At 48.2% G+C, this 14075-nt stretch overlaps 1 protein-coding gene across 5 annotated transcripts in view; it reads right to left on the bottom strand.

The window, feature by feature from the left end:
- LOC131136690 (CUGBP Elav-like family member 3) overlaps window positions 1-14075 on the bottom strand; it is a 33119-nt gene that overhangs the window by 5236 nt on the left and 13808 nt on the right. For 4 of the 5 annotated variants that reach the window (XM_078798204.1, XM_058083841.2, XM_058083843.2 and 1 more), the window contains 10 exons: window positions 4080-4128; window positions 3552-3680; window positions 2763-2842; window positions 2519-2674; window positions 2085-2229; window positions 1862-2011; window positions 1593-1658; window positions 664-768; window positions 375-518; window positions 47-195 (listed from right to left, as the gene is read on the bottom strand). In XM_078798204.1, coding sequence (XP_078654330.1) covers window positions 68-195; window positions 375-518; window positions 664-768; window positions 1593-1658; window positions 1862-2011; window positions 2085-2229; window positions 2519-2674; window positions 2763-2842; window positions 3552-3680; window positions 4080-4128 — 1152 coding nt within the window. In that variant the 3' untranslated portion in view covers window positions 47-67. Of the gene's footprint in view, window positions 1-46; window positions 196-374; window positions 519-663; window positions 769-1592; window positions 1659-1861; window positions 2012-2084; window positions 2230-2518; window positions 2675-2762; window positions 2843-3551; window positions 3681-4079; window positions 4129-4222; window positions 5638-14075 lie in introns of those variants that run through there. The other variant, XM_058083844.2, reaches the window with a different exon arrangement.

Genomic DNA, 14075 nt, shown 5'->3' with positions numbered 1-14075 from the left:
TCCCTTCCCTTCCCCATCACTTCCCAGCCTCGGGTGGCGTCCTCACCTTTACTCCGTGTGCTGTCTCTCAGTACGGGCGGTTGGCGTCCTTCGGCCTTTTCAGCTGCACTTTCAGCCTCTTCATGCCGATCTGGAAGCCGTTCATGGCCTGGATGGCGGCCTGAGCGCTGGCAGGGTTGTCGAAACTGACAAATCCTGATGAAAAACAGGAAATTTGATCATTCACTTAGTTGTGCCTCAAACTCGCAGACAAACCCGCGGCCCCCGCGCATCAAAATAATGAATGGACGCCGTATTTCATCCTCCCTTGGCTTGTCCTTTCCTGCGTCCTCCCCTCCCTTCCTTTGTCTCTCCCTGCCGTCTGTGAGTCTCACCGAAACATTTGCTCTGGTTGGTGGCCCGGTCGACAAACACCTTGGCCGAGATGACATTGCCAAAGGGCAGGAACATCTGCAGCATCTCTGAATCACTGAATTCCTGAGGCAGGTGGTAGATGAAGATGTTGCATCCCTCCGGACCTGCACCGCACACACACACACACACACACACACACACACAGACACACACACGCACACACACACACACACAAAAAGAACTTTCTAGTAGCTAATGGCAGAAAAGGGGTGTGGTCGCAAACACCCAGACAAGAGAAAGTCACATCACCTTCTCTTTGCTGCTGTTGCTGGGGCTGCTGGTGTTGCTGGGCAACCAGTGTTGGCTGCTGGGGGAACGGCTGGCCGACCAATCCGTAGGCGGCAGGGTACGCCGCTATTGGGAGAGATAAACAGCGACGTGATCTGATTGGGTGAAACCAACAGGTGGCAACACGGAAACAACCAATGGGGTCACTTTTGTTTTCGTAGAAATGTGTCCCTGCTGAAGGTGAAAACTATAAAACGTCTGTAAAACAATGACCGGGACCCCCCGCGCCCCCTTTCCTGCTCCGCGGCTGTAAATCCTCCAGGCGGCGTGTTTTCAATTATGATGCATTACCCACCGGTCATGTGTCTAATATTTCAGACAACAGGCTGAAAGCTAGCCAGCGATAGCGGACGCCGGTTAAGTCGACACCCTGGGGCGGTCCGACGCACGTCAACATAAGCGGCTGTCGACATGGCCGACAGCCTCGTTGGTGCGTACACACTCTAAAAAGTAATTCAGAGTAACTGTTGACCACTTGATTTAATACATAAATGCAATATCAAAAATGTCATTAATTGATAAACCTTCTAAGTTGATAACTTTATTTTTTAAGTGATGTTCAAATAATAATGTTGGCTATTACATGAACTTAATTTAGCATGTCATATACACTCAAATTGTATGTATATATAAGTTACTGCTACTTAAAAAGCTGTGTGCATTGTTATTATTATTAAGTAGACAACAAAATAAAATGATTACTGACCTCCGCTCGCACTGCAACACATTTATGGCAACAAGTCTTAAATGGCGTATTTCTCTTATTATGTCTACTATATTGAGTAATGGGAGCGTAAAGGTGACTATAGGGGTGTTATATTCTTGTAGGTGCTCACCAGGATGCAGTCCCGTGAGACGCTAACCCGAAGCCTGCGTGAGCGTAAACCAACCTGTGTAATGCTGCATGCCGGCGTAGGCCTGCTGTAGCGGGTCCAAGGCCGCCGCCGGAGTCTGAGCTGCCAAATGACAAAAAGAGCGGAAAGATGAGCCGCTAAAGCCGCTACGCTGTTTTCTTTCCAGGCCCAATTTGATAACAGCTAGCTTGACAGCAAACAAACATGTGAAGTGCCCGCAAGGCATGCTGGGTACTGCATTATCTTTCAAGTGAGACCAGGAATGTTGGGTTTAAAAAGACTCGGACATCATTTCAACGCCATACCTTGGTACGGGTGAACGCCGTTGGTGTATAACGCCTCGGTTCCCTGCTGGCCGTTGGTCGGCGCGGGGACACTGCTGTAACCGTTGACTCCTATTGGCGGAGGGAGAGCCGGCACGGGCGTGGCGGCGATAGTCGGTGGAGTGTTTGTGCCTGGGGGATGACACGGCCATCTTTGACGTGCTTCTACGTCGACCGAAGAGCAAGGCGGTGTTTGCGCGCCTACCTGAGGACGGCGTGATGGGCGTGATGGGCGTGGCGATGATCCCGTTGGCGTTGAGCGCCGCCATCTGCTGCATCTGCACGGCGGCGACTGTTGCCACGGGGGACAAATACGCTGACTGGGCGACCAGGGCCTGCTGCTGGACCAGCTGTAGGCAGGGGAGGAAAAGGAGGAGGAAGAAAACAAAGACAGTCAAAAAAAAAAAGCAGGAATCAGAGTAAGGGACAAGCGCAGCCAGTGACAGAGGACCAGATGAATAGAGATCTAATTACCAGACCATTATGGCCAGAGTCAGTGGGTTAATGGCGGTGCGTTGCAGGAAAGCTAAATGCCAGATGACGTATGTCCTGTTGTCTGGGTAATAACGTTAGCCCCCAATTAGGGCGCTGACGGCCTCTTGAAACGTAGAACGACCTCGTGGGGAGTACAGCACTTGCCTGAGCGTTGACCGCCTGCGTGTAGGCATTGTAGGCGGGGAAGTTGAGCGTCATGGGGCTGAAGATGCCCAGCTGGGAGGCCACTTGCTGCATCCTCCTCAGCCCCCGCTCCTTCTCCGTGTCGGCAAACTTCACCACCAGACTGGACGACGCGCCCTGAGATGTGACACAAGGGAAGATGCGGGGAATCTGCGGGGAATCTGCGGGGATCCACCGTGTTAGCGTGACCGCGTCTTGCACTTACAGGCATCGTGCGGCTCCCGTGCAGGCTGTTGATTGCAGCCTGGGCTTCGGCGTGTCCCTGGAATTTTACAAATGCACACCCTGGAGGGAAACACACAAAGACACAGTCAGAATACAAATACAAAAAGTCCTGTCCCGTGTACTGAAAAGTGTCCAAATTTCCTCCACTGGGGGGCTGCATGGATGCTCTGGCCTTTTGGAGGTTTAGCATTTTGGGAAACATACGTATGTACTATTATGTATTTAAAGAGTAAGATTATGGTAGTGGTTTTATTTCATTTGAACATGCGTCAGATTCCAATTGAGTGCATCCCATAATCAGTTCAGTCAGTTCATAATCAGTTCACAAACTGTTACATTTGTTCACTTCCTGCTTTCCTAACATAGTTTAAGTTTTTTTTTTAGTAAAAAAATTTTTTTTATTATTTTTTAAATTTATTTTCATTTAAAAAAAATGTAATTTAAAAAAAAAAGTATTTTTTTTACAATTTTCAGTTTGTAAAATAACAATGAAGGTAGAATATATATGAATATGTCATTACGTATAAAGTATATTAGCAATTATTCAACTTTTCACATCACATTACTTTTGCTCTTCCCCCCATCAACTCATTTGCTACCACATTTATACGTCTTTTACGTTTTTTTGCGCAAAACCCAAAGAGGTGATGAAGCAACTGCAGAGAAGAGATCATGTGTTCAATTTTAAATCCACAATATGCAGTGGGCCACTTTGCCCCCTCTCCAACCCCCCCGCCGCCGCCACGTACTACCACAATGTGCACGTTACCTTTGCTGGTGCCGTCAGGTCCTCTTAGCACCGTGCACTCGTCTATGCTGCCAAAGGGCTCGAACAGCCTTCTCACGTCATCGTCGCTCTGCTGCTTTCCCAGCATCCCCACAAACAACTTCCTGTCCTCTGAGAAATTACAGGAAATATTAGGAGTGAGACAAATTCAGGCCCACACTGATTTTTTTTTTTTTTTTTTTTTTTTTACATACAGGACTGCTAGTCTAGTACTATAGTAAATAATACTTTAGTGGCTAATTACAAATTAAATTCATTCTATACATTCTGCTGTTCAAGAATTGCCCTGAAAAATGTTTTCATTGACTATTGTTTGGGATATTTGTCAATGAGAGCTACCCGTGTCGTCCACCAGGGGGCAGCATTCACTACAGTGGGGCGGCAACTAGGAAGCCTGTGGAAACGCTTGCCAAGCGCCCTGATGACTACTCTCCATCTCTGTCTGATCCATTTGGACTCTGGGAATAATATAGGTGTGTGTGTGTGTGTGTGTGTGTGTGTGTCAGTCACCTCCTCTTCCTTCGCTGTCGGCTGGTTTCACCTGGATCGGCCGATTCATCTGAGGTTGGGGAAACAAAGAAGAAGGGCCATCAACACAGACGTCCTTCCTGTCCACTCGACACATAGAGCCCGGGCTAAAGTGTGTTACTCACAGGAAGCTAACATACGGTATCTGAATATTGCTCCTCTTTTTATTCCAATTGGAATGAAAAATGGAATGGAATGCATGTTAGCATCATATTAGCATCATTTCTGGTGTGCTTTCTCCTCTTTGCCAAATCACATTATTACTCATGAATTTGGACTGGGGCTGTTTCCTTTCTCTGTTCAAACACACACACACACACACACACACACACAATCAGAGCGGAGTACCGCGGGGGATTGAGAAGTGACGAGATTAAGACTGAAGGCCAGCTGATCTGGATTACAGGGCAACTACGGATTAGATGAGGGACAAGAGTAGGTGGAGATGGAGAGAAGACGAGCGGGGCCGGGGGGCCGGGGGGCTGGGGGGGGTTGGAGTGGGATGAAATGACAAGTGTGAGAAGCCAAGGGCTACGGTCATCCAAATAAAAACTAGAAGGCCAGACAAGAAGGGACAGGCCTGGAGGACCCCGGCTGACTTTGGAGCGACATAAAGGGCAGACGGGAGGCCAAGAGGAACACGGGGTGCTGAACGGGCACGCTGGAAAAAAGAAGACGCGGGCACGGCGTGGAGTGAGACGGAGTGATGGAGTGTGGGAGGATGAAAGCAAAGCTGGCGCTGGAGAAGAGGATTGAAAAAAAGGAGGGAGGGAGGGAGAGAGAGAGAGAGGGAACGGGAGGGAGGAGGCAAGCGTGATTCAGTCGTGACTCGCTCTGTCTAAAAAATGTCACGACTACTGAGATCCATCGCCCTGGATTTATTATGCATGCGTGCACACACATGTTCTGCATAGCCCTTCAACACACACACACACACACACACACACACACACACACACTGCTTAGTCATAGCACTGAGGCAATGAGACAGTGTGTTGACGCCACAGGGAGGAGAAGGGCAGCAGAAGCACGGCCATGAAAGAGTCAAAAAGGAGAGAGGGAGTGGCAGAAAGAGAAGAGATGTAAAAAAAGAGGACGGTATCGATCCCAAGGAGAGTTCAAAACAACAACAGCGTGCCGGGGACACTCCCATTTTCTAATTACAGCTCCTTTGGGAGGTCAGAGAAACAAAGGAAAGCATGGCTGTATCCAGGTATCCTTACTGGGAACGGGACACGACAATCAATACGGTGAAATATCACACTGGAACCTTTGGTGGTATACGGTGGTGCTGGCAAAGCAGAGGCACGCGGGTCACTTTTAGCACGCGGCATCGCCGAGACAATGGCACATGAGCCGCTAATCCTCGGAGCTGGATTTAGTATAATACGGAAAAGATCTCCAGTTGCGGCTGTTGGCTCCTTCCCCGACCCGATCCGGTTTCTGATTGGCCAGATCTTACTGACTTGTCGCTGATCAGCCAAAACATCCGTGGTTTGTCACGGTTAACGTTTAATGACTTTTGGGATACAGTTGTCTGAAATAAAGATTTCTTTGATTATTTTGTTGATCTGTTTGTTTATCTATTTGTTTGTCTATTTGTGTACTCATTGACTTGAAAAGCTCGGAATGGGTTTGGATGACATTTTCAGGAATTGATGGGAATGGGATATGGAAGAACTGATCGCCGTCTGGACTCAGGAATCTTTTGAAAGATTCTTTAAAGTTGTGAGATGGGACCATTTTTCAAATTTGTGCATATACATAACTCGACAAAAAATGGTCAGAGCACCTGGAAAGAAAATGCAGGACAATTTTCCAACATGTGGTCAGAAAACAAACAAAAAAAATATATATATATATAAGATAATATAATATTCATTGATAGAATATTTTTATAGAATATTATATTATATATACTATTTATAGAATATTTTTCATCAATATATTATATTGATATATTATATATAATATATATTTTTCAATTAATATGTATTGTCTCGTATTGTCATTCATCATATTTTAGAAATCATTTATACTGTTTGCTGACTCTTCTTTATCGCCTCAAAATTAGCATCAGCTAGCTGTCGTTTGCTAACCTGGGATCCTTTTGTTTGCACTTCATCTAATGTGTGTGTGAGTGACGGGAAGAAAAGCTCACACTTGCGCCTGTTAAAGTCTTATTTGACCGTGAAACCTTTTCCGTATGTTTCCTTGTATGATATGCGCCAATGCTATGAGGGAATGAATGCATGTCAAGCCCAAAACCCAAAGAAAAGGCGGGACACGTGCGGCAAAGGGCAGCATGGGAGGTTGAGGAAAGTGTCAAGGGAGGGGAGGGGCTGAGGGAGAAGGGAGGGTCCCAGCGGGGTGTTAAGGCAATGTAATGAAGCTGGTAATTGAGCACAGGGCAGAGCCGGGAGGGAGCGATCCATACATTTGATTAATCAGATCTTAGCTGTCACCACACGCTATTGATCCGAGGCAAGGCCTTCGCAGGTGCAAACACGTTGTTGACGTACACGCGCCCATAATATGTCTTCAGGGGAGGGGCGGGGCGGGGGGGGCATGATGCGCATTTTTAACCTCACACCTTTATTGAGCGGGCCGTCGGCTTTAGCGTAAAGGTACAGAAAACAGCCCCAGCGCCCCCGGTCTGCTCTCCGACCTTGGATTCCCACTTCTCCGCCCATCCATCCAGTCATTCATCCATCCATCATTTCCCGGCGCTGGTCTTATTGCCGTCCATGCGTCTGGTGCTATCAAGTCATCGATCAGTCACGTCTTGTTCATTGATCCGGGCCGTGTTGGAGGGAAGGCTGATTGTAGCCACGTTTGTGTCCGCTAGCCCTTCTTCTATGCTTCAGCCCATCCATCAGCGCGTCCGTCCCTCCCTTCATTAAGCCCACTCGGGGCCGTCTTTGTGACCGGGTAACGGCGTTTTGCTGTAATTGGCATGTTGACGCGTGGATCCATGACTGTGCTAACAATCGTCAGCGAGGGGATGAGAGGAGACGGCAGGTGAGAGGCGCACGCCGCTTCTGCAAAACAATGGCGTCGGAAAATTGTCAGGGCAACCGGCCGGTCGCCATGGCGACGGTATGACGGCACACGGGGTAGGTAAACAGGGATGCCGGTTGCCAAGGGCGACCGCTGAGATCCTGTGGTAAACAAAGAAAGACGCCGGTGCTCCCGTGTAGAATATCGGCCTGGGAAGAAACATCTCACACGGAGATCTGGCCAAGATGGCGCAGGGGAGCTGTCACAGTCATCACACTCCTATTCCGGCCCACACCGTATAAAAGCTGCCATATTCCCGGCCCGGTCCTGCTTCTGTATAAATGCCGCGAGAGAACGTCTGTCAATAACGTCGGAAGAAGCGTGAAGAAGACACTCACCACGCCGTGTTGAAATCAATTGTCACTGTCTGCCAGATAATCTAATTATCTGATTGACAAAGCGTGCGCGGTAAATGTCAGCTGGATGACAAGCACGAGCGCTGCTACGCCGATTCGGCAGGATCTCTGTGTGAAAGGGGCAACACGGTGCTGCCCCACCTGGGTGACGTCTCTCTGTGTACTACCTGTGCTGCTAATGTAGTAGCTTCCTGTAAGGCAATATGGGGGCGAAATGCCGGCATTTTTCCTGTTCCTGTGAAAAAGGTACTGACATAATAACACAGTAAGCGGTGTAAAAGAGGCGAGACAGGCCTGTGTCAAAGGCAATGGACTCAATCCCTCACCTTGTTGTGCTGAAAGCAAACGTCCCTGACCGACAGGTAATCTAATTATCTGATTGTGGGTAGCCAAGCTGTGGGACAGCACACGCTACTGTCAAAGGCGGGATCTACTGTTACAGACATGTTGCGCTAATTTTGTGTGAAAAGCCGGGACCTCGCCACCGTGTGTAATATCCCAAACGTGTTGACGTCATGTTAGCAGTAGTGGACACCCCCGGATTAAAAAAGGACAACAAGCATTTAACTGCAGTTTGTTCCCTTCTACCGCCCCAAAAGCAGCCGCCGCCGACAACTGGCACTGACGTCACGCATTCATCAAATCAAATCAACTTTATTTGTAGAGCACTTTTCCTGCAAAGACATGCAACACAAAGTGCTTTACAAAGTGCCACCTGTGGGGCCCGCCACACTGGGAGGAATCGTGGGGACCAGCACCCGGGCCCCCCCGACTCCGACAGACAGGTGGACCCCCACATTAAAAGGGAGGACCCCTCAATCGGCCGGGTCGAAGGGACCCAAGGATGGCACCCCCTCAGCAGACCCGACACAGCCCCCAGTGTGGAGGACGCCCCCCTGAGGAAATACTGGAGATAAAAGCTAAAGATTAAGAGCATAAAATAGGACTAAAAAGTAAAAAATATGAGTTAAAAGCCTGATTATTTCAATGTCAAAGTGATAATATTCATATATCTTTACGGTACCGACTGAAAATGGAGAGTACAAGTGAGTACTACAAATGAGTACATGTTGGCAGGTCTGCACTACATTGAAAGCCTCTTGTCCCCACTGTTTGAGAAGGACAATATCTCGTTATAGCTGCGTTCCTGCCGCCCCCGAAGCGGGAAAACCACCACGCGGACGTCACCCTGCCTTTCCCCCGTTCATACAGAATCTCACCGGGAAAAAGGCAAGAAAATGCCGTCTTTTCCGAGCAGCGTGAAAGGGTCTAATGAGGGTCGCTAAAAATGTATGACTAGAAGGTTAGGGGGGAAATGTGGAGAGTGTCGAGTGCACAATTTATAGCGTAGCAGAGTCGTTATAATTCCCTCCAGGCCCAGAGGAAAATGCAAATAAAGTATAGCGCCCGCTCGTCAGACACGCTGTGAACTCCCTCTGTCTTTTCTTTCCATTACGCCGCACACGTGAACGGCCCGCCGCTCCTTTCAAGTCCGATTACCCTCTCATTACTCACGTTCCAATTAAGACTTCATTAACAGTAAGCATATGCATACTGTAGTGTGCTTTGATGCTACGAGGGCGCTGCGTCTGCGAGGGGAGGGAAGGCGCTCGCCATCGCCACGAGAGCGCTGGCGTGAGATGTGTGATGTATGACGGCCGCGTCCTCACACGTGGCCGCCGCACGCATGCTAACACCGCTTCCCGTTTGCATGCCGTCGTCTTTCATGTACACGCAGTTGAGGGACACTTTTCCTCACCCCCCCCCCCACCCACTTTTTTTTTTTTTCTTCACAAGCAGAAACACATACTCTACACATACTGTTAATCTCACTCCCTGCAGTAATGCAGAGGGGATTGTGCCAGGATTAGGGGATATTAAATCCTTGGATTATCCAATCAAATCGTATTCTACCCCCTCCCCCACCTACAGAAAATCAGGAAGAAACCAAGAGAGGAGGGGGTGAGCGTGTTTGTACAGTGTGAGCTATTTGGAACAGGGATTAAATGACAGTGTAGCATGGGTGCCATCATTTACATATTTGCATTCATTGTGTTTTGCTAGGAAAACACTGGAGGGCAATATTCCACGGAAAAGAAATGACGGATGAAACTGATTACGGAGCACAGCATGATAACACACACAATTATTTTTGTGCACTCCACCCCCCCCCCCCCCTTTTCAATATCCTCTCCCTCACACACACACACACACACACACACACACACACACACACAGTGTTGCGATGTCCATTTTCCAGAGTGCACAAGAAGTATTTTTATCCTACATTATTTGTCCCCCATAATCCCTGCCTCATGGTGACACGGCTGCCGTCCCTGCATTTCCCTCCCTTTTCCAGCCATTCCCTTCCCTCTATTCCTGCATGGCAATTACCTCCTTCTCGTCTCCTCTCTGGTTTCCTGGCCGTGATGGCGAGCGTGCCTAGAAGCCATACAGATTCATTATGTGGAGACATGCGAATCGGACCACATTCCCGCTATGGTTGGGTCTGCTTGCGTGCGGACGCGGTATTTGAATTCGCTCACCGGCGTCCCTTCATCCTCTTTATTGGGAACAGGACAAAAAGATGGTACTGTACTCATTCATTCATTAGAAAGATAATGGCCATAATCCTAATGATTATTATTACATTTTTTTGGTGGGGATTCATTCAAAAAGCCTATTTTTGTATTCCAAGTAAGCGATATTACACATAACATTAAAAGAAAAAAGTGGAATAAAAACCAAGAATTTAAAATAAACATTGCCTTCATTCATTCATTCATTTTCTACTAATCCTCACGACGGTTGCGAGGGGTGCTGGAGCCTATCCCAGCTGTCTTTGGGTGAGAGGCGGGGTCCACCCTGGACTGGTGGCCAGCCAATCCCAGGGCACATATAGACAAACAACCATTCACACTCACATTCATACCTATGGACAATTAGCCTAGCATGGTTTTGGAATGTGGGAGGAAAGCGGAGTACCCGGAAAAAAACCCACACATGCACGGGGAGAACATGCAAACTCCACACAGGGTGGAATTGAACTCGGGTCTCCTCGCTGTGAGGTCTGCGCGCTAACCACTCGACCACCGTATTAATGGAGTAATAAATGATGGCTGTTGTGTGGTTGATGGAACCTACAGCAATTCCACATTCCTCCAAAAAGGAGCCATTTGTTCACTTCCTGTATTCAATATGCACCATTTCCAGGCAACAAAAGCAGGTCTGTATAATAATATACTGTCTGTCTAATCGCCTGTGATCCTTGCAGCCAAAGGTTTCCACTTCCGGGTCCATGTTTGCCACGTGACCCTACGCTAATATCGGAATGTGACTTGGCCCCATTAACGACGTTAACGATGTGGCGCCCACACAGGAATACAACGTAGGATAAAACGGACATTTTGGCCAAAGGTGAGACCAGCAAACCCGCCAAAGACACAGGGCATACCTACACGCCACATTTTGCAACGCGTGTGCGCGGGCTACGGGACGTCGTCCAGTAAATCTTTTGTTTGAGCGGACTCCCCGTCACGGCGTGTGCGTGCGTGGTTGACCATGTGACGGAAGACGCGGCCATGCAGAGACGCCGTGTGACTGTTTACATGGCTCATTCGCAGCTGGAGCGGCTGGACTCCGCCCCGCCTCTTCCCCATATTCCTCATCACAGTCGGCTTTGCATCCCCCGGGTTACCTAGCAACCTGGCATCTTGCTCAGCACCGTTGCCTGGCTACCATAATATAACCCACACCTCCCATCCCCCCCCCCCCTCCTCCTTCTCCTCGTACTCTGAAGCGCTCTGTCTTTTCCATTCCGTTCTCCACACCTGAGAAGTACGCGACTGCGCTCCGTTCTTTATCTGGCAGTTAACCCTTAATCAGTCTCTCTACTGGAGCGTGCCCGCGTACCCCCCCCCCCCCACCCCCCTGCTCCTTTTCTTCACGTCAGCCTCCGTAATAATGGAGTGAAGCCATGCATAAAGCAGAACTAACTACCTTGTTGATTTGTATAATACCACGGCGGTTTTGTCAGCGCCCACTGACAGCATCGTGCACGCAGCAAGCGGAGCACTCAGTGAAATTTGATCCTTTGGATTTAGTCTGGCATAATCCAACAGGACTATAGCGGATAAATGTTAGACCTATGCACTTGGACCTTCCTTCTATTTTAGGGAGTCTAAGTCCTTTGGGAAATGAGCCGGAGAATTAAAAAGGCAGCTCAAATCCATACAAATTCATGATTCAAAAAAAAAAAAAAAAAAAAAAGAGATGACATTGAGGGCGGAGCCAGTGACACGTTTGGGCCCTTGAACCCAAGTGTTGTATTTCTAACGTTGTCCTTCCACAATGGCGCTACCTAAAAATGACCTGGTCACATTTCATACGAACCCTTATGGTTCCAATACTTCCATATGGGGAACTATTACCATGTCTGTTGTGTTGGCTCCTGCTATGACGGCAGACAGAGCCATGATAGAGTCTGCCGCTCCTTATAACTGGATTCGCCCCAACAACCTATGTGACGTGTATCTCCGACCTGTCAACAAACACGTTCCTGGGAAGACACTTCCTCACCACGGACACTCCCGAAATCACAACGTCTTTATGACACATATATGTGTTGTCTAAAGCTGAGTGTATTGTGTCATGCTGTATATACTGTATGATAATATGCCATAATATTTATATATATATAATACACATTATATTGTCATCATCATTAGTGGTTAATTTAGTCTCAAATAATGCTGACAATAATATTATTCATATCCTAATTTGTAGCTAATTTCAATGAAAGAGTCTGTTTTCGACCAGTGACGTCATTAGGCTTATTTTAGGGGGGGCTTCAGTCCCCTAAAATGTTCTTAAGCCCCCTAAATAGTTATGAAACCCAGTTTCCAACCGAGTTGGGAAGAAGGACAATGTAAGAAGCCAAAAACACACCACTTCCACACGGATTGGGAGGAGACTTTCCATTGCGGCAACATTGCGGCTTTGCTTTGTAGCTAAGTTCAATGAAAGAGTCTGTTTAAGACCAGTGGCGTCATTAGGCCTATTTTAGGGGGGCTTCAGTCCCCTAAAATGTTCTTAAGCCCAAAAAGCCAAAAACACACCACTTCCACACGGATTGGGAGGAGACTTTCCCCAACGTTGTGGCTTTGTTTTGTAGCTAAGTTCAATGAAAGAGTCTGTTTAAGACCAGTGGCGTCATTAGGCCTATTTTAGGGGGGCTTCAGTCCCCTAAAATGTTAAGCCCCCTAAATAATTTAATATTTTTTATTGATTTTTTTTATCGCTTACAAATTCCATATAATAGGGCAAAAGCAGGCTAATAAGCAAGCCAATAAGCAGGCTAATACTAGCCTACTAGTAGTAGTAATAATTGGAGGAATAATAATGATGATAGTAATAATAATAGGCTAATGAATAATATAATAATGATTATTATATCATTGATCACTTTAAGACCATATACTATATGAGTGCTTGCCCAGTCATCCAGTGTATTTTTTCATGGTATTTTCCAAAAATAATAATAACTCTCATCCCAGCTCATGACCCGTGGTCATGGCGGTCTATGGACGGACACAACGATATTGACAAACGTATACATATTGATCCGTACGAAACTTGTTTATCTCCGGCTTTGTCTCCCAGTCACTTCCCATCCCGCCTCCTAGCAGGAAGAGGACGAGAGCAGCCTGGTGAACCCTGACAGAATAAAGCCGTAGCGCGAGTGAAAAGGCAATTATCCGGGCAGCAGGCTGAAGTACGCTCGGAGAGACGAGGACCTCGGTGCGCCGGCGGCACCCCAGGTGCAACTAAAGTCCTGTCATCCCCTCGCCGGTCTAATCACACACATACACACCGACGTACACACCCACCGCCGCCTCTGACAGATGTCTCTGTCCAAAAGTGACAGAAGTGCTCCCAGACCCCCACCGCCCCCCGCCACCCCGCCACCCGGATACCCTATTCTTACACGCACCACCCGCCCGGCCCTTCCTCCACGCTCATTATGGCAAACTTTTGTCTCGCTTCCTCCTTCTCTCTAACTCGACCTCCCCTGCTCCTCCCCGTCTCACCCCGGCACCCCCCACCCTCGCCGTCTATGCGCCACTATTCATGCCAAACCCCTTCATGTGCCCCCCCCCGCACTGCTCTTAACCCCCGGCCTTTTCATTCAGATGAATTCACACGTTCCTTTCCATTCAGTGGCCCTCATATGGTCCTATACGTCTGTCCCTGCTTTGTGTCCAACGCCGTGACTTGGACCGATTGGGCGACACGACATGATAACGGCATCACGCTCGCATCAATCTAAGCCATGATGGCATCTACATGCTTGTCATACTTTGGGACGTGGCCAACATACACAGAAGCGTGAACGCACTCGATCCAAGGGGACGGATGCTGGCAATGTGATCCTGTGTTTGGAGCTCAGCGGACTAAGCCTACTCAAGTGCAGACTCTGGCATCCAGACGTCTGTCAAAGTTCCTTCTCCCTCCACGTAACGTACTCTGGAGCTTTATTTCCATGATGATTGGGGGGAAAAGG

The sequence above is a fragment of the Doryrhamphus excisus genome, linkage group LG17 (assembly GCF_037039965.1).
Source record: "Doryrhamphus excisus strain RoL-2023G ecotype Guam linkage group LG17, RoL_Dexc_Guam_v1.1, whole genome shotgun sequence".
Classification (NCBI taxonomy): domain Eukaryota; kingdom Metazoa; phylum Chordata; class Actinopteri; order Syngnathiformes; family Syngnathidae; genus Doryrhamphus; species Doryrhamphus excisus.
This window is presented reverse-complemented; position numbering and strand designations above follow the sequence as displayed.